The sequence below is a fragment of the Puma concolor genome, chromosome A2 (assembly GCF_028749965.1).
Source record: "Puma concolor isolate L17-30 chromosome A2, mPumCon1.1.hap2, whole genome shotgun sequence".
In the NCBI taxonomy this organism is placed as follows: Eukaryota; Metazoa; Chordata; class Mammalia; order Carnivora; family Felidae; genus Puma; species Puma concolor.
In genome coordinates this window covers 72930202-72953608 of record NC_141668.1, presented here as the reverse complement: position 1 = coordinate 72953608, position 23407 = coordinate 72930202, and the positions used below count along the sequence as shown (strand labels likewise).

General features: G+C 37.1%; 2 protein-coding genes and 1 long non-coding RNA gene across 6 annotated transcripts; all 3 read left to right on the top strand.

Moving 5' to 3' along the window:
• The first annotated feature begins 464 nt into the window (after positions 1-464).
• On the top strand, positions 465-9601 carry GNGT1 (G protein subunit gamma transducin 1). 4 transcript variants are annotated; one of them, XR_015247158.1, is made up of 5 exons: positions 465-598; positions 687-792; positions 5266-5480; positions 6549-6749; positions 8433-9601. XR_015247158.1 is itself a non-coding variant. In XM_086696157.1 (3 exons), the coding sequence occupies exons 2-3, from the start codon at positions 697-699 to the stop codon at positions 5392-5394; spliced, it is 225 nt and encodes a 74-aa protein (XP_086552283.1). In that variant the 5' UTR covers positions 465-598; positions 687-696; the 3' UTR covers positions 5395-6296. The 4 variants fall into 4 exon arrangements, 2 of the variants coding, with proteins under 2 accessions (XP_086552283.1, XP_086552284.1); XR_015247164.1 differs by lacking the exon at positions 6549-6749; XM_086696157.1 differs by lacking the exons at positions 6549-6749; positions 8433-9601 and having other exon boundaries at positions 5266-6296.
• A 382-nt stretch (positions 9602-9983) lies between these two features.
• On the top strand, positions 9984-10486 carry LOC147583263 (uncharacterized). Its single transcript, XR_015247201.1, has 2 exons — positions 9984-10016; positions 10077-10486. It is a non-coding gene; the product is annotated as an uncharacterized LOC147583263 (long non-coding RNA).
• Positions 10487-12400: 1914 nt separating this feature from the next.
• GNG11 (G protein subunit gamma 11) lies at positions 12401-16966 on the top strand. Its single transcript, XM_025929840.2, has 2 exons — positions 12401-12797; positions 16545-16966. The coding sequence occupies exons 1-2, from the start codon at positions 12702-12704 to the stop codon at positions 16668-16670; spliced, it is 222 nt and encodes a 73-aa protein (XP_025785625.1). The 5' UTR covers positions 12401-12701; the 3' UTR covers positions 16671-16966.
• The last annotated feature ends 6441 nt before the right edge of the window (positions 16967-23407 follow it).

The window sequence follows — 23407 nt, the reverse complement described above, 5'->3', positions numbered from 1 at the left end:
ACCTTTAACCTGCTCCATTTGCTCATCGTTGTTATCCAATGCATTGACAGTTATTACACACTTCCAAGTATTGTTTAGAGTAACATGCTAGTTTATTTTTGATTAATAAGATTGTTTGCTGTATTTCTACTCTATTGGTTCATAGTTCAATCTATTATTTATAAAGAACTCATAATAACAGTTTTTGTATGGTTCTCTGTTAATACCAGATTAAGTACTCTAGCGATTTAGGGGATTAATGGGCAGTCCTCAAAATGACCTCAAACTAATTTAAATGGCATAAATCATATGATGGAGGGCTTTGGTGTTGGAGAAGAAGGTTGGAGACCCAAATTTTTAAATTGTGTGAAAAAAAAAAAAAACAAAACAGGGAAAAAGAGAGGCTTTTGGTGTTGCAGATTGCATATGATTAAACTGACCTCTCCCCACAAACCTACTAGCAGGTGTTTAGAGTCCAATGCTTGGTTTAATCATATTAGTGAAGATTATAAAGGAGCTTTAAAATTGCAAGGCTAGCGTGTAGTGCTAGAATTGTTCAGAGAGCGTTCATAAGAAATCCATTATCACAGAAAACTAAAACAAAGAAAGAATTCACTTAGTAAGTTAAGAGTGGAGGGAAGTGTTGGCTAACATTGGCTTTAAACAAAGGCCAGCAATTCAGGTGCACGAACTATCTATTTTTTCAGCAGGCAAAAGATGCCAGTGATCAATATTGAGGACCTGACGGAAAAGGACAAATTGAAGATGGAAGTCGACCAGCTCAAGAAAGAAGTAACACTGGAAAGAATGCTGGTAAACTGCTGTTCTCTTTTGAATTTTATTTTAAACTGTAGATATAGTAGGAATACTGGGTCAGAAACCATTGCAGGGGAGCAGAATTTGCCACCCCAAAATATGTTCCTTTGGCATAAGCATTATTTTAGGCTGATTATTTTTAAGAAACAGCAGATAGTAGAGAAGCTCTGGAAACCAAGTAAAAGCTGCCCTTTTGTAAGAGACGTTTACAGTTATAAGAGAACTCTCCATTTGTAAGGGTGTCTTCTTCTGAGAAGGCATTTAGAGACTTAGGATTTAGAGAAGACTCCAAATCTCTAGAAACTCATATCAGTAGAGAAGGCAAGGACTTAAGTCCACTTGATTTAAGTGGGTTTTTGATGACTGCTTTTCCTGGAAACCTCCCATAACTGGCCTGCTTCCCATATCCCCCAACATCTTTTGTCTTCAGCTGGAGGTGGTATTTAAGGGGGTATCTTAGGTCATTTTGGAGAGGTTATTCATTCTCCTTGGTCTCTCCCGTATATACAGGAGGTACACGTTATTAAATTTCTGTGCGTTTTTCTCTTGTTAATCTGCCTTTTTTTATTACAGGGGTGTCTCAGCCAAGAACCTAAAAGAATAGAGGGGAAATTATTTGTCCTCCCCCACACCATTTACTGGAGAAGCTCGATGTAGTTAAAAATAAATTATTTGGGTAAAAATTCATCAGAGATTAAGAAAGTTAGTAATCATAATTATCTCTTGATTAGACTATAAATCAAAGATTTGGCAAACTATTTTTCATGGGCCAAATCCAGCCTTTAGCCTGTTTTAGTATGACCACTAAGCTAAAAATGTTTTTTTACATTTTTATAGAGTTGTTTTAAAAATGAAAGAAAGAAAGAAAGAAAGAAAGAAAGAAAGAAAGAAAGAAAGAAAGAAAGAAAGGGAAAGAGGCAGAAAGAAAGAAGATGAGACAGAGGCTATATTTCAGCTAAGCAGTAGAGTGAAGCAATACATATAGGCATTTTATTTTTACTTTTCTAAATTGATAAGCTTCTCTTTATTTAATGCAATAGTTTGATGTTTAAATACTTTTAGCCAAAACCTCATCCCCTCCAGCACTGTCATGGCTAGTAATGAAGGAGTACATTCTATTCCTTCTTTGCAAACAAAAATGAGTTCAAGCACAAGAACTCACTCGTTCCTCCTGAAAACATCTGACAGATCTTGGAAATGGTTACCAAGAGTTCTCTGCTGTTAAAAGGACCACAAATGGCAAAGGAATAAAAGTTTCCTCCAAACAAACAGTGACTGAAGCTTGGAAGATGTAGATATGTATTTTAGATCTCTTCATTTTAGGAAAGTAAGTAGAACAAAAACTCCTCCATGAGTAATAAGAGTATATTTTATATTTTTTCAAACATTTGTTTTATCAAGCCAGAGCAAAAAAAGGGGGAGTAGTTTGCATTATCTTCGTACTTTGCTGAAAACTCTTACTCCCAATAAATATGGGAATTTTGGGTTTTTTTCCCCTTTATAATTGTCTCAAACTCCCCTGTTGCCCTTTCCATACAGGCAAGACATATTTTGTTGTAAAAAAAATTAAATTTATAAATATCATGAAAAGCTTGGAACTCACAACAAAAAAGTTAAAATCTTTATAATTTAGGAAACATAAACTTTTGGCATAAAGGAAAGTTCTTTTTTCTTACTTGAAACATTCAAAAGCTGTTTGATTACTTATATCTTCAGGATTATTGTTTTGAAGGCAATTTGGTTGTGTTCATGTTTATTATTCACTTATGGCAAGCTCACCTGGGAATTTTTATTTTTTTTTTATTTTGGGTAAACATCACATACATCTTACCATCTGTCAGGTTTGGGGGTTCCTTTTCCCTACTACTCAATGTCTCCTCGCTCTTGGAAGTCAAACTAATTTAATACCACACTGCCCAAACCACACACACCTACACACAACCTACACACACACACACACAGAAATTTTAGGTCCTGAACCGACATTTCTGATACAGGAGGGTATAGCATCCTTATAGTATGGTCCAGTGGATAGATACTGGAACCATATCCCTGGCTCAGATTCTGGCTCCACAGCTTTCTGTCTGTGGAACACTCACCTGAGATATTTTCTGTAAAATGGGAATAGTAACAAAATCGAATTCAGAGGACAATTGGGAAGAATAAATGGGATAATATATATAAAGCTCTGAAAACAATACCTAGGACATAGCAAGTTTTTTCTGCTATTATTACTACTTTTTAAATTATTATTGAAGTCTGAGACCCAGACTAGTTCATAATATGCCTCAACCTCTTTTGCTATCAAGGCATATTGTCAGAATAAGACAACTGCTTGCATCCCACTTTTAGAGGACAGATTTGCAATGACTATAAGTCAATTCAATGGGCAAAGATTGAAGATAATCTTTGTGGTAATAGCTAAAAATAGCTGCCATTTGAGAATCTGTTGTATGCTGGGAACTTAATGGAACTAGTGTTGCTGTTCCTATTTCGTAGATTAAGTAACTAAACCTTGGGTGAATTCTCCTAACTAAGGGTCTATTGTGGGTAAGTGGGTAGAGCCAAAATTCAGACCTGGAGTGGCTTGAATCGAGTCCATGCTTTCTACAATGCCATATAATCCTATATTAAACTATCTATACTTATAATAAGCTTCACTGAAATACATTTTGAACAACACACTCACATGGGTTTTGGGTAATTTATTGCTCCTTGTAGCCCCAGATCCTAGTTAGACATTGTCAAAACCAACCCCTCGCTGACTCCAGAATTAGGACAGCAGTTAAACCTCTATTCCTGACATCTGATTGGGGCCCAAAAAGCTGGTGTTCGGAGAAGTATAAAAAAAAGTGAATCTACATGCACCCCCATGTTTATAGCAGCACTATCAACAATAGCCAAAGTATGGAAAGAGCCCAAAGGTCCATTGATGGATGAATGGGTAAAGAAGATGTGGTGTGTATATGTGTATACACACACACACACACACACACACACACACACACACACACACACACAATGGAGTATTACTCGGCAATCAAAAAGAATGAAACCTTGCCATCTGCAACTACGTGGATGAAACTGGAGGGTATTATGCTAAGTGAAATTAGTCAGAGAAAGACAAAAATCATATGACTTCACTCATATGAGGACTTTAAGAGACAAAACAGATGAACGTAAGGGAAGGGAAACAAAAATAATATAAAAACAGGGAGGGGGACAAAACAGAAGAGACTCAAATATGGAGAACAAACGGAGGGTTACTGGAAGGGTTGTGGGAGGGGGGATGGGCTAAATGGGTAAGGGACACTAAGGAATCTATTCCTGAAATCATTGTTGCACTATATGCTAACTAACTTGGATATAAATTTTAAAAAATAAAAAAAATAAAATTAAAAAAAAAAAAATATATATATAAAGTGAATCTAAATCTTAGTTTTGAGAAAGAACAAATGTGAATCTGAATTACTGCATATTTTAAAATTGTATATAAACTCCAATTGAAGGAGCCATCTGACCAAGGTCTTGCCTCAGTTAGGAATGATGTTTTCTAATATGTACATAATGAGTTTACAGAGTTAAAAAGTAATCTTAAGTCTTATATCTAATGTTGCTGGAAATTTTCATATAAAAATAGGATAAATATTTTATTAAAAAAACACAATACCTAGATAGCTTATGGAATGGCCACCTAATGGGCTGCCGGAAATGAAGTAGTTTCATGTTAATTTCATGAATGATGTATTAAGTGAAAAGGAAACAAGCTGAAAGTTAAAAGGAATGATAACTTGATCCTGTGTATACATGCATATGCATGCACGCACACACACACACACACACACACACACACATTTGTATTTATATATGTTATAGAACATTGACTCTTTCTAAAAAGTGGGTAAAATGTTACATGGATCATTCAGGCTCTGGCTGAGCCCATTAAAGTACTAAAGCCTGATTTTTCATGAACTCATTATTATAATAAGTGCATATGAGGGAAGATAAATCTCATTAAAAAAAAAAACTCAGTTCAACAAATACTTATTTATGGAGCACCAACTAAATGCAGTCTGTGTTCTCGATACATGTGAACAAATCAGCCAAAGGTCCCTGACCTTTTGGAGGTCACCTTCTAATGCACTGTCATCATCAATCATTGTAAATGAGTTTAAAATAACATTACATGTGTATACTTCTGAGAATCCAGGAGCAGTGATAAGCCTGGAATTTAACAATTATTCATTCCCTTCCACCTTTATAGGTCACATTTTTGGAAAGAGGAAAAATATTCAATCAGTGTTTACTCTGGTGAACAGCTATTCCTTCTTCTCTCCTAGAAAGTACATATGCATTGGCGGAAAGCAGAACCACATTTAAAAGAACACAAAAATTATAATAAATACATTCTTGGATTCTGCAGCATTTGTATTGAACCAAATGTGTCATTTCTTTCTCTTTTCCTTTAAGGTCTCCAAATGTTGTGAAGAAGTAAGGGATTATGTTGAAGAAAGATCTGGCGAAGATCCACTAGTAAAGGGTATCCCAGAGGACAAAAATCCCTTCAAGGAGCTCAAAGGAGGCTGTGTGATTTCATAAAAAAAAAAAAAAAAAAATCCTTGGAATATCTTGAGCTTTAATGACAGTACTAGTTTTTGGTCATATATAAGAATTCTATTAAGCATGTACGTAAAGCTTTAAATTTATAAATATAAACTTTAAATAAAAACTGGGATGTGATAATGTATAAATCTGTTTTTCTTCAACTGTTTAGTACAGTGAATTTTGATTGACCTTTTTCTTTTAACGATGCCTACTGTTTCATGGGGCGCCTGGGTGGTTCAGTCGGGTAAGTGACTGTCTCAGATCATGATCTCGCAGCGCAGTTCCTGAGGAAAGGTCATAAGAAGCCAGAAAGTTCTGGCCCTGGCACTTCACTGCCTCTCTGACTTTGGATAAGTTACTTAATCTTTTTAAATCTCAGTTTCTTCTGCTGTAGGAAAGAAAGAATAATGGTTCTATCCCCTTTTACTTGGGGTTAAATATTACACTAGAGTGATTACGGCATTTAGTGTACCACCTGACACACAGTAAGACCCAATAAGTGTTAACTAGTGTTAATGAGAAAGGAACTAGATGCATATCCAGAATCCTTTAAGATACGTGCTATTCCATCCCATCTCTAAGAAGACTGTCACCAATACGGTCCTTTTTCCTGTAGCAGTGTAAGAGCAAAATGGTAGAAAAGTAGCTTTGTTCTGCATCATCTTCCTAATCAGTTTCCTCCTGGCATCTTATTGAGTTGACATAAGCCAAATCTCACTACCTTTGTGCTAATGAATGACTAAGATAATTTGCCTCTGTTTCTGTAACAAATGATGAGTGTTAATTACCCCAACTTGGAAACTACTTTTGTTGTTACTGTTTCCTTATCCTATCTCACACGTACAGTGCTATTTTTGGATACGTCAGTGATCAGAATACAAGGAAATACTAATTGATGTTCTTTTTGTTTTATTTTAATTACTTATGGGAGAGGGAGAGTGGCAGGGAGAGAGAGAAGGAGAGAGAATCTTAAGCAGGCTCCACGCACAGCATAGAGCCTGTCATGAGGCTTGATCCAAGGACCCTGGGATCACGACCTGAGCCGAAATCAAGATTTGGACACTCAACTGACTGAGCCACCCAGGCACACTGATTGTCATCCATTTTTTGAAAATTTTAAAAAATACTCATTTATTTTTGAGTTACAGAGAGAGACAGAGCACAAGCAGGGCAAGGGCAGAGAGAAAGGGAGACATAGAATCTGAAGCAGGCTCTAGGCTCTGAGCTGTCGGCACAGAGCCCAACGCGAGGCTTGAACTCACGGACACTGAGATCATGACCTGAGCCAAAATCAGACACGCAACTGAATGAGCCACCCAAGCACCCCTGTCACCCATTTTAAAAACAAGGTAAGAATTATCTTTATTTGGTCTGGAAGGGAATGTCAATGTGGTCCCAAGTTTGGCTCCTAGCATGGTGCTTTCCCACTCTGGTGGTAGTAAATGCTCAGCAAAGATCTGCTGACTCCTGCTCAACCCTTTCATTTTGAAATAGAGGAAATCCAGGCTCAGAGAAGTGAATTGGCAAGTTTCTCAGGTCCAGACTCCAGATCTCTGGCTGCATGGTTAACAACACACTCTATCACATATAGACATGCTTTCAGTATTAAGGGATTCCAGGATAAACTATTGGATAAACTACCCTTTCCTCAGCAGAAGCTCTTTTCCCGTTTAAAATTATAAAACTCCTTTCCAAGCACCCCTTCAGCACTTCCTGTCTTTGTGTTCCACTCTATTTTCTTCCATAGCTCCCACCACCATCTAGCATACTATATATTTTACTTGTTTTACTTGTTTAATTGTGGTCCATCTCAAGGGTTTTTCCATGTGCAGTTTGATGCAAATTAATGTTTATTAAGTGTTCCATTTATTTTTTCCCCCTGATTAAAAAAATACAGAGTCCTTGCTATGGCACTTAGTAACACGCATGATCCTAACCAACATCTCTACTTGCATGGTCCTAACTAACATCTCTAACAACTGGAAATAGATCTGAGAGCCAGATAATTCTAAGTTAAAGCTTTGGTTTGTCCACTTTCTACTTCAACTCTTTGAACGTCATGAGTTTTTTTCATGTATAAAATGAGAGCATAGGATGGATTCTTATATGAAAACTTAAAATCACTTAGAATAGAGATGAGCAAATGAGAAAATGTCCTCTATTATAATAAACCTTGGAGACTTCCTGTAGCCAACAAACTTAACTATTAAATGACCACTGACATGACACCCCATTTCCCCACCTTCTGCAGTTTTAGTCATATTGATCTCTCCACCTGAAATGTCCTCTTCTCTAACTCACTTCAGCCTTTTGAATCCTCCTTTCTGAGACTCACTAAAAACTATCTTCTCTGTCCCTCACTCCACCCCAAGAGTATTCTGTAAATCTTTTAACTCATTTAACATCACTTTGCTTTCTCTTATTACAGTTGGTATGGTTGTCTTGATCTCAATTCTGTATTGTAAATTCCCCAAGCCAGACGCTCTGTTTATTATTGAAACTGCCATACCAACTAATAAATTGTCTCTACAATTTAATTGACTAGTGTTCAATTAAAAGCAGGAAAGGGTAATACTTTTTATATTGGATAATTCAGAATTCTTATTAGCTTAATTGAGGAATAAATCGACAGTAGGGTAACATTCGTGTTGCTTAAAAATACAGATTGTCAGCACACCTGGGTGGCTCAGTTGGTTAAGTGTCTGACTCTTGGTTTTGGCTCAGGTCATCATCTCATGGTTTCATGAGTTCGAGCCCCACATCAGGCTTGGTGCTGACAGTGCAGACCTGCTTGAGATTCTCTGTCTCCTTCTCTCTCTGCCCCTTCCCCCACTCGCACTCTTTCTCTCTGAAAATAAATAAATAAACTTAAAAAAAAATACAGATTATCTGCAGAAGTTGGAATAAGATAAAAATCATAGAAAGGAGTGACAGAGAAAGATGGTTTAGGAAGAAGGATGTGATAATCATGACTGTTCCACAGGCTATACAGCTACAACAGTGAGTGACCTTTTTTTTTTTTTTCTTTCCAGAAGTTGTTATTTCAGGACCATGGATTACTAGGTAAAAAGGAATGAGGTAAGATTACAGGGAAACAAAAGAGACTCCTGGCATAGCCTTAGCATTTGGCTCTTCAACAAAACTTCCTGGTACCAGTAGTGAGAATGAGTTAAGTATACATACTGCAGTATCTACCATTTGAGATACTTGCACTTTGAGGGTATTTTCTACACATAAGTGAGTTTAAGCTTTAGCAAGAAAAAAAAAAACAGTTATTCTAATTTGGATTGATTTGATTTGAGCCAGATTTGAAAACAAGGCTAATATCAAACTTCCTAAATTCTTAAAACAATATTAACATGAGGAAAACAGTAAAATGAGTAATAAGAATGACCAGTTAAATGGAAATTAAAGTCTTGTATAAGCACAATTGATAAATCATATTTGATATGAATGATAAGTAGTTGTTAAGATAGTTGGAGCATTAGGGGCACCTGGGTGGCTCAGTCGATTAAGCATCTGACTTTTTTTTTTTTTTAATTTTTATTTTTGAGAGAGAGAGCATGAACAGGGCAGGGGTAAAGAAGGAGGGAGAGAATCCCAAGCAGGCTGTGAGCTATCAGCGCAGAGCCCAAGGTGGGGCTTGATCTCACAAACCATGAGATCATGACCTGAACTGAAATCAAGAGTCTGAGGCTCAATGGACTGAGCCACCAAGGCACCCGTAGATTTTGACTCAGGTCGTGATCTCAGATCATGAGATCGAGGCCCATGACTGGCTCCAACCTAGGTATGAAGCCTGCTTAAGATTCTCTCTTTGTCCCTCCCCAGTGCACTCAAGTGTGCTCACTCTCTGTCTCTCAGAAAAATAAAAAATAAAAAGGATAATTGGAGCATGAGACACAGGTCATCCTCTTACTTCATATTATCTCCATCTAGAAAAGGAAGCTTATGCACACAGTTGAATGGGTCAGTTGTGAAATTTTCCATGGGATTGTTATAAGTTGAAGTAAAATAAAATGAACCAAGTGCATCAAATATTTGTTAAATATGTTCTTTAAAGAAACCATCATTTTAATGGCCTAAACAGTCATCATGAACTTTATAAATTCCAGAAGAGCAGAATTTGGGAAATAACCTAGTTTATTTACACTAACAAAACAGAGGCGAGAGAATATATGTCCTGTAAAAACAAACAAAACAACAAAACATAAGATAAAATAAGACCAGAATCCTGGTCTTTTTGAGTTCAACGTAGCATTAAATCAACTCCAATATAACACTCTTGATATTTTCTTATATAGTTTCCTTTATATGCATTTTTAACAACATACTTAATACATTCAGAAACATAGCCAAAGAATTTTTTCTTTTTTTTCTTTCCTTTTTTTCCTTTTTTCTCTTTTCTTTTTTTTCTTTTTCTTTTTTTTTTTTTTTTTTTTTTTTTGCATGTCAAGGTAAATATTTCATGGTCTTTGCTCTTTTATACTTTAAAAGTAGAAATAGGGGCATCTGGCTGGCTCAGTTGGTGGAGCTTGTGACTCTTGAACTGCGGGTCATGGGATCGAGCCCCATGTTGGGTGTAAAGGTTTGATAGATGATATATAGGTAGGTAGGTAGGTAGGTAGGTAGGTAGGTAGGTAGGTAGGTAGATAGATAGATAGATAGATAGATAGATAGATAGATAGGAAATAAACACATGGTTAATTTTCTTAAGTAGTTTTCTTTAAAACATTTGTCAGAAGATAATGGGCTAATAAAAGTTACTTTCTGGTTATACTTGTTATTTTCATTGCAGAATGGTTTGTACACATACTATTTTGTAAAAAAAAAAAAACAACAATCATAACTTCTATTACTTATATGTAAAATATAAGTAAAAAGCTAACATTACGTTTGGATATAACTGATATGGATTTTAAAATCTGTTTATCCAAACGGTTTTGTTGGTAGAACATTTCTGTGAGAATACACAAGAAATTGCTTACCATGGTTGCTGTCTGGGAGGTACATTCCATGCTAGGGATGGGGGCTACATGCTCTTCTAAAAAGTGTTCCCGGCATCTTACCATGTAAAACCAAACAAGACAGTTTTCAAAATGTTGTGTGGTCATGGATTTCAGCATTTCTCAATTCATTTTAGTTTAATCAATTAACTTAATATGATATTAGGACCCTGCATTATTTGATAAGAATAAAAACAAAAAATAATAATATGTATTTCATCTCTAATTTAAGTTTCATAATACTGTGGAAGAAGTGAAAGAACCACTGTGGTTTTATAAATATTTATCACTGCATGCAAGTTGATGATTTCATAGAGAAAAAATTTCCAGGCTAAAATAATTCGGCTTTTATGATTTGGACCAGAAAGAAATACATTAAGTTACTTAAGCAACTTATTTAATTTGGGTGCTGAGTTTATTTAATTTGGGTCACGTTAACTACTTTCACTAACTTGTTTAAGTTATTTTTAACCAACGTTTTAAATCTGAGCAATGGGGAATCAGAAAATACAAATTGCTTTTGGAGACAGATGTTAGTTTTTTGTCTTGGCTCACAGCTTACTAACAGGGGAAAACTTTGGCAGCTGATTTGACTTCTTTGAGCCTGGGAGATCCTGGAATGTGTGGTATTTCAAATATAGAAAAAGAAACTCCTAAACAGTTTTCTTTGTGAAAGTGATTTATCAGATGTGGATACATACATACAATTAGAAACAAACATACCTTGGCTCATCCACCTCTCCCCTTCCCCAGCATATATTGTATAAATTAGAAAGCCAAAATCCAGAAAAAATAAATAAATAAAGGACTTTTCCAGCGCTAGCCAGGGACAGAGCTGGGACTAGACCCAGAGTAATCACCAAGTAGCTTGTTGTCCTTCTTGTTCCAAGATATTCATTGAAGATAAGTGGGTGGAACATAGAAATTGTGAGCAAACAAAACCTCTGCTCACAAGACAGGGAGTGACAATGGGTGTCTCAGGTCAAGTGCCCTGAAAAACTCAGTTCATGCCACCACTCTTGAATCTGGCTCTGTAGGCAGGAGGTAATATCTCCAAAAAGAGAAATATCTGACTGCTTGGGAAGGTTTCCGACCCTTAATGCTTTATTTTTCTTCTAGTCTGTTGACCATCATTAAGAAGGCTTTAGTTTATAGTCAAGGGAAACCTTACATTGCAGGTAAGCATTTGTCATAGCAGACACTTTTCCTGGCAGCAAGATGAATACTGCTTTGCAGATAGTGGAGAAACCAATACTTAGTGAATCTGCTGCCTATGTCCAGAAAGGTGCTGGAGCCAGGAATTCAAGACCCATGGTGTCAATAGTCACCCAATCCTTGGTTGATAGGGAGTGGAGAAATACTTTCTGGTAAGAACTTTAAGACTGCTGCTTCTGTCTTCTCTAGTATCATCCGTGTGTCCACTAAATCATTACAAAACATTCCGCTAAAGAAAGAACAAAAACTCTGCTGTGGAGGATGCAGACGATTGCCAGAAAATGGTCCTGCAAGTTGTAAACAATATTCACATCCCAATGACTCCTTGATCCCCCAATATGTAAATATGTATCAGGCACGCAACCGACTGGGTCCATCAACAGACGTGGTGGGTGTTTCTGAGATTACAGGTCAGTTTCACTTTCCTCTTGGGCCTTTTCTTAAGCGTTCACATTTCCCACAGTACACATGTAGATTAACTGGGGAAAAGGAACATGCTGTATATTTTTGAAACTCTTGGAGAGGTGAAGGGTCGTTATTTCCTGCAGGGTAGTGTCCTCCTTTTCTTGCTTCACAAACAAAACCCGGATGTGACTTGGAAACGGAAAACAAAACAAAACAAAACAAAAAAGGAACAAAAAGTAAAACTTTACAGTTGTTTCTCCAGGAAAGTGGGTTAGTGCAGTCCCAACCCTGGGGAGGCAGCCCTGGTCGGTCCCGCGCGGGCGTGGCCGACTCGGGAGCCGGCAGAGGGCCAGCATTCCGCCCGGAGATCCCGCAGCACCGAGCTTCTCAGGCTCCCTCCCAACTCTACCGTCCCCGGGCTCGCAGGGCCCGGCCACCCGGGGTCGTGGGAGCCCTAGAGAGATCCTAGGGCGCTGGGCAGGGCCAGCACGTGGAGAAGACCCGGGAACAGCTGAGCGCTCAGGGCTCTGGGGGCCACCTCGGGGAGGCGGTCCCGTCCTGAGCCGGAGGGCGGGGTGCGCGGGCACCACAGTTACTTGGGGACGCGCCCTGGTTCGCCGCACTTCCAGCCACTCCACTTGCAGAGCAGTCCTCGGGCCCAGCTCTGGGCTGAAAATGCCGGCCCTTCACATCGAAGATTTGCCAGAAAAGGAAAAGCTGAAGATGGAAGTTGAGCAACTGCGCAAAGAAGTGAAATTGCAGAGGCAACAGGTAAATTGTCCCAGAATATTATTCCCTTCTCTGAAATGAACGAAGTGTGGTTTTGCCTGGTTTGTTACAGTAAAACAGTACAGCTTTTTTGTTCTTTGGTTTCTCACTCCTCCCCGCGCCCCCACCAGCGTCTCTTGAAGTGGGGCTTTGGTTGTACCTGGCAACTGCCAGTTGATGTGGGAAAATCACAAGAGGGAAAGGAGAGCGTAAGGATCCCATGAGTTAATTCAAAGCCAACTGTCAGAGCATCTGAGCCTAGAATGGGGGACCATGGACAAAAAAATTCTGCCCGCTGTTAGACAGTTGGCTTTTTTTTTTTTTAAATGATATTTTTTTTAACGTTTATTTTTGAGACAGAGAGAGACAGAGCATGAACAGGGGAGGGGCAGAAAGAGAGGGAGACACAGAATCTGAAACAGGCTCTAGGCTCTGAGCTGTCAGCACAGAGCCCGACGCGAGGCTTGAACTCACGGACCGTGAGATCATGACCCGAGCCAAAGTCGGAAGCTTAACCGACCGAGCCACCCAGGCGCCCCAGACAGTTGGTTTTAAAAACTCAAATTATAGGAAGAAGGCAGATGGCTATTTCATTCCTTGATCTTTTTCATTAAGGGAAAGACTGGAATTTAAAGGTGTTTTTGTTTTATCACTATTTAATTCATCACAATTTAGGTAATTTGAATTACATAGTTTTGAATTTCAGGAGGCCTCTCCAGAGGTATGCAATGAACAGTTTACTGGGGCTTGGAAACAAAACCTTACAATTCCTATTTTTATTTGTTTGTAACTCTCATCCCTTTATATTTCCACTTTGTTTTAGAAGTACGCACAATGAACGAATACAGCATTTTTACACTTATATATAAGTAAGTAATAATACATATACTGATGTGCATTTGAAAACTCTTTTTAGTGATCATGATTAAAAATCTTAGAGACCACTAAAGTGGATTACAAATTCAGTGAGAACATATGCCTCGGTGTTCAGAAGTCTCCACTGAAATTTGTTGGAGATTTTGTAAATTTTACTTCAATTTCTTACTGGTATTAATGAGCATGCATTTCTTCCTTTTTTCCTCAATCAGGCAACCTGTAGTCCGGGAATAGGTTTTAGGATAAATATTTTTTAAAGGAAATGCTCTAATCCTTTCTCCCCAGCAAAAAATAAAAATAAAAATAAAAATAAATTAATTTTATTTTTCTATGGTTTAATACTAGAAAAAATTAAGGAAAAAATGTAAATTAAGCAGGTATGGTAAATATGCTCACTTGCTTTCCTGCTCTACTTATAGTAAATCTATTCATGACACAGTCCTGTTACTCAGGATGAACATTTTGAGTGATAATTGGAAGATGCAGGTGTTTTGAGTTTTACTCTTTGTGCATTTCTTTTCTCAAATTTAACCTTTCACCTCCAAATCCTTATGCTTCCTAGATTTTGGAGTGCAAAGTTATTTCTATCCTTGTTCAAAGTTTTTGTTGCTTTAAAAATACTGCTGTGTTTAAAGGGAAAAAACAAAGTTATAAGACCCAAACAATAGGGTAATTTCTTGAAACTTTAAGGGACCCATTTTGTGGATGGCACAGTGCAGTATGTGTTGGCCGCTTAGATTTTTTTCACACATTGCTTCGTAGAGGTTACATATTAAACAGAGTTGCATATATACTGAAGTAAAGCATTGTACAAAGTTGTAATATCCTAGTAACAGAGTGTGCAGAACTTACAGGAGAAAAAGAGACAAATGTCTTCTAGGTATTTTAAGCTTCAAATTAGAAATCGGGCAGGAGCCTGGGTGCAGCTGATTGTGTGGAAATTAAAGGTATCATTCATTACCCTGTTCCTCCCTGGCAGCTCCCCACCTTCACTCTTTAGGACACACCCTGCTGGATCTGTTTTCCAACTCCCAAGTGTATGCCGAGGGCGAAGAAAACATGAGGGATAGCCTTAGGGGATACAAGGAGAGGTGTCTAAATCCTAATAATAATACTCAAACATATGTTATCAGACACTTTGAATTATAGAGTATTAGTGCTATACAAACATTATGGTTCTTAGAGATCCTTCTGTGCTTTCACTTTTAAGGATAAAAAACTGAATCCCAAGGAGGCTAACCACCTTCTTATTTAAGACCTCAGAGATAATAATAGAGCACTTACTGAAACACATGTGTTCTGATGCCCACTTCATTATTCTGTCAATAAATTGTTCATGTCTGAGCTGTGTGCTCTGCTCAGGCCAAGGACACAAAATTCACAGGCTGAATTCTGGCTCCAGCTAATTGTTCAAACCTATCTTCTTGATCGTGGAAGGAAATGCTCAGAGGAGTAATTATTCACTTTCAGAGGCTGCAGATCTCTTCGGAAACTTAATGAAGAAGCCTCTGTAAGAAAGACACAATTTGGGGGAACTCTAATCTTATCCACAAATAGCTCTGGGGAGACAGACCCCAGGTTATAAATACTTGTATCTGTACTTCTGACAATTTACATAAAATGCATGCACTATAAATGTCAACAACAAATAAAAGCAATTGTCACCTGAGAGGGTGGCACTTGAATAGATGGTTATTTCTCCACATTTTAAGTCATATAACTACATCAGCTGGTTTTAATTTTTTAGAACAGTGGTCTTTACATTGTGTGCAAAGAATCTTTGGGGTATGGGAGTAAGATATTACAATTTCTACTTTTGGTTAGATTTTAAGCCTCATCATTTGACAGTTTCCAGTTTATGTTTTATAATTATGCATTATGTATTAACGCAGTAGCATCTGTGCTTATTTATAAGTAAATAATTACATATTATTTATAATTATATGCATTTGGGGATAATTATGCAAACGTGTTTTAGTGATTACCATTGAAACAATTTGAAGATTGCTAATCTAGATTATAAATTTAATGGGAACAGTTTCTTAGGGTTAAGAAGTCTATATTAGAATTTGCTAGAGCTTCTGTAATTTTTACTTCCAATTTCTTATTCATAATGCAGATCTTCACTAAGACACTAGTCCTTCTTTTCCTTGCCTTTTTATTCCTTTTTCTTTTTTAAACTCATTTATGCAACCTGTTTCTAAAGGATAGTTTCTGAGGAAAGTATTCAATCCTTTCTCCTTTGTAGGAAAAGTTTCAACTAATTACATAAACATAAGAGTCTCAGATAAGCCTAATAAACCTCAGATAAATCTGTTGCTATGATCATTGCCCTCCAGCAGTGGGAAGGGATTCTGAACAGAGACACAAATGGTATGAATAGGCAACCTCAACCTTCCCAGCATCAGGCCTTCTCCAGTGTTTCCATCATTTTGTAAAATTGCAGAACATGGCACACGCCCATAATAAGTGAGAATTTTGGCAGGATGCAGCCCAAAACATTTGGGGATTATCTATTACTGCACCTGTTCATTAGCATGGGAAATTGAAAACGGGGTATGTTTCAGTTCCTAAAATATTATGGATACACCATAATTGTATTTTAGCAGTGGCAGGAAGTCATATGAGGCACAATGGATAGAAATTGCTGGGGATGATCTGTTTAATACGGTGACTTTCAAACTTTTTGGCCCTCACCATAGTAAGAAAGGTATTTTAGATTGTGTCATTCATATGTAGCATATGTATTACACATGCTTTGTGCTAATATTTTCGTATTATTTCATTTTTTAAAGTGCTGGCTGTACTCAATTAAATTAATTTCACTAAAGTGTAGATGATCCTGACCTAATTCATTCTTTTTTTTTTCTTAAGGTGTCTAAATGTTCCGAAGAAATAAAGAACTATATTGAAGAACGTTCTGGAGAGGATCCTCTTGTGAAAGGAATTCCAGAAGACAAGAATCCTTTTAAAGAGAAAGGCAGCTGTATTATTTCATAAATAACTGGAGAGAAATTTCATCCTGAGTAGAAGAACTAGCTTGTTTTGGTTTTCTGAAATAAAACCAAAATTCTTTTCAAAGAAAGAAAAACAAAATTTAAAGACTTTCTTAAACACTTCTATTGATATGATTATGTATAAAAACTGTTTCTCATCTTTGCTAACTACACACCCTTTTCAAGAGGGCAGAGAGTATCAAACATACAATTATGGAAATAAGGACATTACTTGTGCGTGACTCACCTCTTTTCAGTGTATTGCTTGATGCCTTAAATAAAGTTTTTATCTCTGGAAAATGCCTGTTGGTGATTTAAAAAGTGTTTTAGTTTTCTTTGTTTTGTTTTTGTGTTTGTTTTTTGCATTTACTTTTATGTTTTTCCCCTTAACCTGTCACGTGCTTGGGACATGTATCAAAAGTTTAGATGATTTGATCAGGTCTCCAATCCAGCTCTCTCTACTTCAAATCTCGGTTGGTTTACAGTGCTGAATTCTGACTTCTGGGATGTTTTTTACCTAATTGTAACTCTTAGGGAACGGAGTGAGTAGAATTCCTAACATTGACAGGAGCTGGAGTCTCTGAGTCAGGAGCCACTTTAGTGCTTCCCAGGTTTATCATCAGGCAGATCTTGTTCAAAGTGTTGCTGCAGTAGTGGCCTTGGGAAAGGGCCAGGTTTGGGGTGCTGGAGAAATACCCAGAAGGTCAGCACTGGTATGTCCCTCCTCGGGGAGCTACATCTCCCACAAGATCTGCAGGTCCTGGGCATGGCGACACTCCAGCTCTGTGGCATTGGCATGGACACTTGGCTCTGCACCTACTCTAACCAGCCTTTTCCAGCAAGCCCAGGCCAACCATACAGCCTTTTCTTCTCCAAAGGGACCCGTTAGTCTTTTTCCCTTTCTAAAATTAGCTTTGACTTCTCATCAATCTGTAGGCATTCTTCACATAGTTTGACCATTCAGCCTTTGTCAGTGATAGGTGTTGCAAATAACCTTCTCTGGTCCATGGCTTAACATTTCATGGAAGGATGGTAGCTGCTATAGTTTGAACCCCTGGGTGCAATGCACCAAGGTACATGACCCACTCAAGTACTTTATGAAGGCACCCGTAGCACTGACCTCAAAGAAAGGGACCTTTCTTCTTTGAGCATTTCCCCCCACCCCCATTCTGTTGAATGGAAATTGCTCAAGGTTTCAGCCAAAAGAAAGACCAGCACAACCCTTACAGGTTAGTTCCATTCAAATGGGCTTAGCTATTACCTTGCCTTGCAATTTTAAATGTGACACCAGAAGCCCAGGTTTCTCCTTGCCTAGGTTTTTTCTCTTGCCTAGACCCATACCTTATCAAACCAGAGAGGCATCTGTGACCTCTAGCAGCTTCCTAAAGCATAGCAACCTCCTCGCTCTAAAATTACTTTTCTTTCCCTCTCTGAGAGGGAACAGGATGCTCCAGGCTTTTGAAAGAGCAGGTTACAGCAAACCAAGAGCAGGGAGTATTTCCTTCAGTTTCCTTCTGTTTTCCTAGTGTTGACACCATTTGGGATTACTGAGAACCCAGGGATAATTTTAGCCCAAAGCATGATCTACTCCAAGATGAGATTTAAGAACAGTAAAGGCATAATTTTTCCAACAGCCAAAGAACAATTAGTATTGGAATGTCATTTCACATTTAAAGTGGCCTGAGATTTTAATGGTTTGGGGCTTAGGAAGTCTGACTTTAATGAGCCATTCATTTCTCTCAAGTCATGGGGTTTTCTTGTGTTGCGTGAGGAAACAAGCATCTATTCTTGTTCTTGGTCAGATCAGATCGCCTGCTTCCTTCATGGAGGGCCAGATCAACGCATTTATCCTGTAACTTCTTGAGAGTTGTGCATTAGAAGGCTATCCATTTATGTACACCTCCAAGTCCTAGCCTTGACTTTTCATGTACTTTCAGCCAGATGACAGCTTAGCCCACTTTTGGTTTTTCCTTAATAAATCTCCAATCTTATAGATGTTTCCACTAAACCTAATTCTGTTCTTTTTTTCTTACTGTTTCATCATAGTAATTCAGCAAACATGTAGAAGTATAATAAAATCCTCTTGATTTTCAAATGTTCAACTGCTAAAAACTTATTAGCTTGCATTAGGAAGAAAATGAAAAATATAGCAACTATATATTTGGGTTTATTATAAAAGTAACCTTTAGTGAGTGGGAATTTGTTAAGTAGAATTTAAATCATGGGTTCAATTTCTTCCAAGTATATAGTTGTGTTAATCATTTGGTATCTGATTAAATAGTGACTATGCTTTGTGTATTGAGACTCAGGTTCTATGAACTCATTAAATTAGCAAAATTGGTTTTCCTATTTCTAGGCAGAATCTACATTACAAGCTCACTAGTACATGATATTTTAAGATGCATTATTTTACATGTTAGATGCAAACTGGTGTCTCGATATTTTCTAAATTTGCATTTCCTTGATTTCCTGTATTTTTATAGTGTGATTTCACGTGCCTTTTGACCACCTTCACCCATTTCAATGACCCCAGCCCCTGCCTCTTACAACTACCTCTGTATCTATAAGCTTGGGTGTTGTTGTTGTTGTTGTTTTTAGTCCATAAAAAAGTAAGATTATATATAGTATTTGTCTTTCTCTGTCTGACTGACCTCACTTAGCATAATGCCCTCAAGGTCCATCCATGTTGTTGCAATGGCAAGATTTCCTTCTTTTGTTATAGCTGAATAATACTCCATTTTGTATAGATATTCCATCTAATTATAATACATTTTTATCCATTTGTCCATCAATGGACACTTAGATTGTTTCCATATCTTGGCTATTGTAAATAATGCTTCAATGAGCATGGGGGTACAGACGTCTTTTCAAATTAGTGTTTTCATTTTCTTCAGATAAATACTCAGCAGTGGAATTGTTGGATCATATGGTAGTTCTAGTTTCAGTTTTTTGAGTTTTTTGAGTTATTGTTTTTCGTAGTGGCTGCACCAATTTGCATTCCCACCAACAGTGCACAAGTGTTCCCTACTCCATATCCTCACCAGCACTTGTTATTCCTTGTCTTTCTGATGAAAGCCGTTTTCACAGGTACAAAGTGATATCTCGTTATAGTTTTCATTTGTATTTCCTTGATGGTTAGTGATGTTGAGCATCTTTTCATGTACCCATTTTTATCTGCTTTTATTTGTTTGAAGGAACATTTTAAGGTTATACAGGAAACCAGTAGTAATTTTATAAAGTTTTGATTTTTGTACCCTGTAAATGTGTTATCTACTTTAAAAAGTAAAATTAATTTAAAAATAACAAATGGAAGCAAGATTTATACTTACTATGTTTAGGATTTGGTGAGTAAGTGTATTTTGATATTAATGTCCTATGAATCAGAAATAAGTTTGTATAGTTAACATGATCTAATAGTATATTTTGATCTATTCAGCTTATCCTGATAAGACAAAAATATTAATAATAATAATTATTATAGTCTGTTATATTCATTATAAATGAGTCTTAGAAGGATGATAATCAATGAAAAATAAGCCCCTACTTGTAACAGCCTAGGAGAGCAGGGACTAATCAGAAGGTATTTCTCATATAATAGGGAGGAGAGGGATGGTCATGGAAGGAAAGTGCTGTGGGATATCTCCTGTTAGAATGAACCCTGATACCCTGCTCTGTGTATCAGGCTGTCCTGACCAGGGAAGACCAGGGCATCATCAGCACCTTTTCCATCTGGGCTACATTCAGTCTGAGGAGATGAATCCACAGACCATAAAAAACCATACACCAGCACTAGGAGAATGTAGAGACTCATTAATGTCATTTCTTCCTTTTCCTTTGAGTTCACACATACATTAAGTGATGACCTCCTTTTTAAACCTGACATTAAATAGTACCTAACTTCATTGGACAGGAAAAAGGAAAGGGGGATTAAAACAGGTGGTTTATAAATTTCAGAAATTGACCTTAAAGTAATTGTGCAAAAATTACACTTAAAATGGAAGGAAAGATCTTTGTAAAACTAGCAGTCATGAAAAATAATTCACGTTGGCATATATAAAAATGTATGCATTTATTTATTAAAAACCAAAAATATTTGGCGCTCTATGTGCCAGGTATTGGTTTAGGCCCAAGGGATATAGTGGTGAATTAAACAAAGTCCTTAACATCATGGTATTTACAGAAATTATAATTAATCAGATGTAGGTGGAAATTACAGAGTATATTATGATGTATAGGTTAGGATAACAGGAAAGTGTTTTTTTCTACTTTTTACTGATGACGCTGATGATGGCATAACGATGATGATAGCTTACACAAATGAAATGCTTAATATTTTTTGGACACTGGAGTAAGCCTTTTTACATAGATTATGTCTTTTGATCCTCACAAGTACCTTATATATGGGGAAAATGATTTACACAAAGTCATAGAGCTATTGTAACTGGTAACTGGCAACACAGACTGTGCCTTAAACAATATGCAGTACTGCCTCTCTTACACAAGCCAATATATATATGCAGAATGAGAAGAACTATTCGCTCAACCATTTTCTGTAGTGGTTTTTGGCACGTGTAGAGCCAGCTCCTATCACCTCAGAAATATTTAGCCCTGATGTATGACATAGCATTTTACAGTAGCTTATTTCAGTTGCTTTTACTGGTTGGCTGGTTGGTGGGTGGGCGGGTTGGTTGGTTTCCTGTAATCACAGCCTAACATAAAAATTTTAACATGTACCAAGTGGGTGAATTTTGCTTTCTTAGTAAAAATCGTATCACACCCTAAATTTTTATAACAGTGATAAACTCAAATTATATACCAAATAGCATTTGCTCATTTGCTGATTACTGTAATCTCTCAGTTTAGTACTGGAATCTATCTGATAGAGGCTATATAAATTATGGTAGAGTATCTAGAAGAAAGAAATCAGACTCTGTAAGGACTTACTTTTGGTAAGGACCAAAATTATTGAATCACAGCCCTAGAGAATTGCGTACAGGTACTGAAGAATATTTTCTTTTTTTTTTTTTTAATGTTTATTTATTTTTGAGACAGAGAGAGACAGAGCATGAATGGGGGAGGGTCAGAGAGAGAGGGAGACACAGAATCTGAAACAGGCTCCAGGCTCTGAGCTGTCAGCACAGAGCCCGACGCGGGGCTCGAACTCACGGACCGGGAGATCATGCCCTGAGCTGAAGTCGGACGTTTAACCGACTGAGCCACCCAGGCGCCCTGGTGAAGAATATTTTCTAAGAAGTGATCAAACTCAATCTCTGAAAAAACTTGGATGTTTTCCTTAATAAAGTTAGCTACAGGCTTTAGCTTATGTCATCTCATCCTCTTCTTCCTGCCAGCCCGAGACACCGTGTTAATGACTCAGTTAACCAGAATTGGTTTGGGAATTGTTAGGCTGGATTCTCTATGCTATGAGTAGAGCTGTTTGAATCCATAAAAGGTTCTCATGTTTTTATATTGATCAGCATTTATCAGTAAATATCTTCAAATCCCATGTGGAAGTATTCAAATGAACTATAAATATGTAAAAAAGAAAATATCCTGCAGAAGTAGTGTATTCATTCACACTTTTGTAGCTCTGTTTGGTGTAGCATATGGAAGGAGAGAAAGAGAGTTGGTCTTGGCTTATTGAGTGTTTTGAAATAGTATTGAAACCTGTATGTGTCCCAATCTACAAGTGAAAAATGAAGAGAGGAGAGAAACATTTAAACATATATTAAATACTTTGAAAACATAGTCTAAAAACTACAGTAAATATTAACATAGGTCACTGATTACTTAAGAACAGTTCAAAGGCCGTTGGTGGTAAATGTTTCATCTTTATAACTGAATTTATGCGTTAGCAAGGAACACCACAACATGGATGTGAGTGCTCTTTAACTGCGAATACTGAGACTTGCCTTTTTTTCTTTTTTTGTTTTAATTCATCTTTCAAAGATCACAAGCAATTGGGGTTTCAGCTGAGTCTTATTTACGTACGTTAATATAAAAGATATAAGGTAGAATAAATTAATATTTATTAACGTTTGGATTTTTCAATTGGGACAGTGAATAATTTAGACATTTAAAAATAGTTTGTTTTAATTTGATTCAACAAATGGGTTAAGGGCCTATAAACATGACACTCTTGGACAAATTCAGCCAATATTTTTTCTGCATTCTAGGAACTGGCAGTCGAAACAAGTGGTAGTGACATTTATCAAGTCCAATTAATTAAATCAATTTATGTACAAAGTGTAAGTGGATTAAGTGAGAAAAAAAGGATAATAAGTGAATGATTACAGTAAGACTAGGACATTTTCTACCTTTTGGGGGGAACATTTCATGGATGAGGCACAATACCTTAAATGAAGGAAAATAGTTTGTAAAGTATTAAACTAAGAGAAATTTCACTTATTGAGTGCAACTTAGCAGATTAAAAGCATTTGTCAAATGTATAAATCAAAAGCAGAAGGAATCTATAGTTAATTGGACACGCTGTCTTCAGTAAAAAAGAAAAAAAGTCTTTGAAATGCTTTTTCCGTTATTGTGGGTAATAGATTACCCAAATTCAATGACTGAAAACAATATATTAATGGGGTGCCTGGGTAGTTCAGTCAGTTGAATGTCTGACTCTTGATTTCGGCTCAGGTCATGATGCCAGGGTTGTGGGATTGAGTGCCTCATCAGGCCTGCTTGAGATTCTCTCTATCTCTCCCTCTGTCCCTATCCCCTATTCATGCTCTCTCT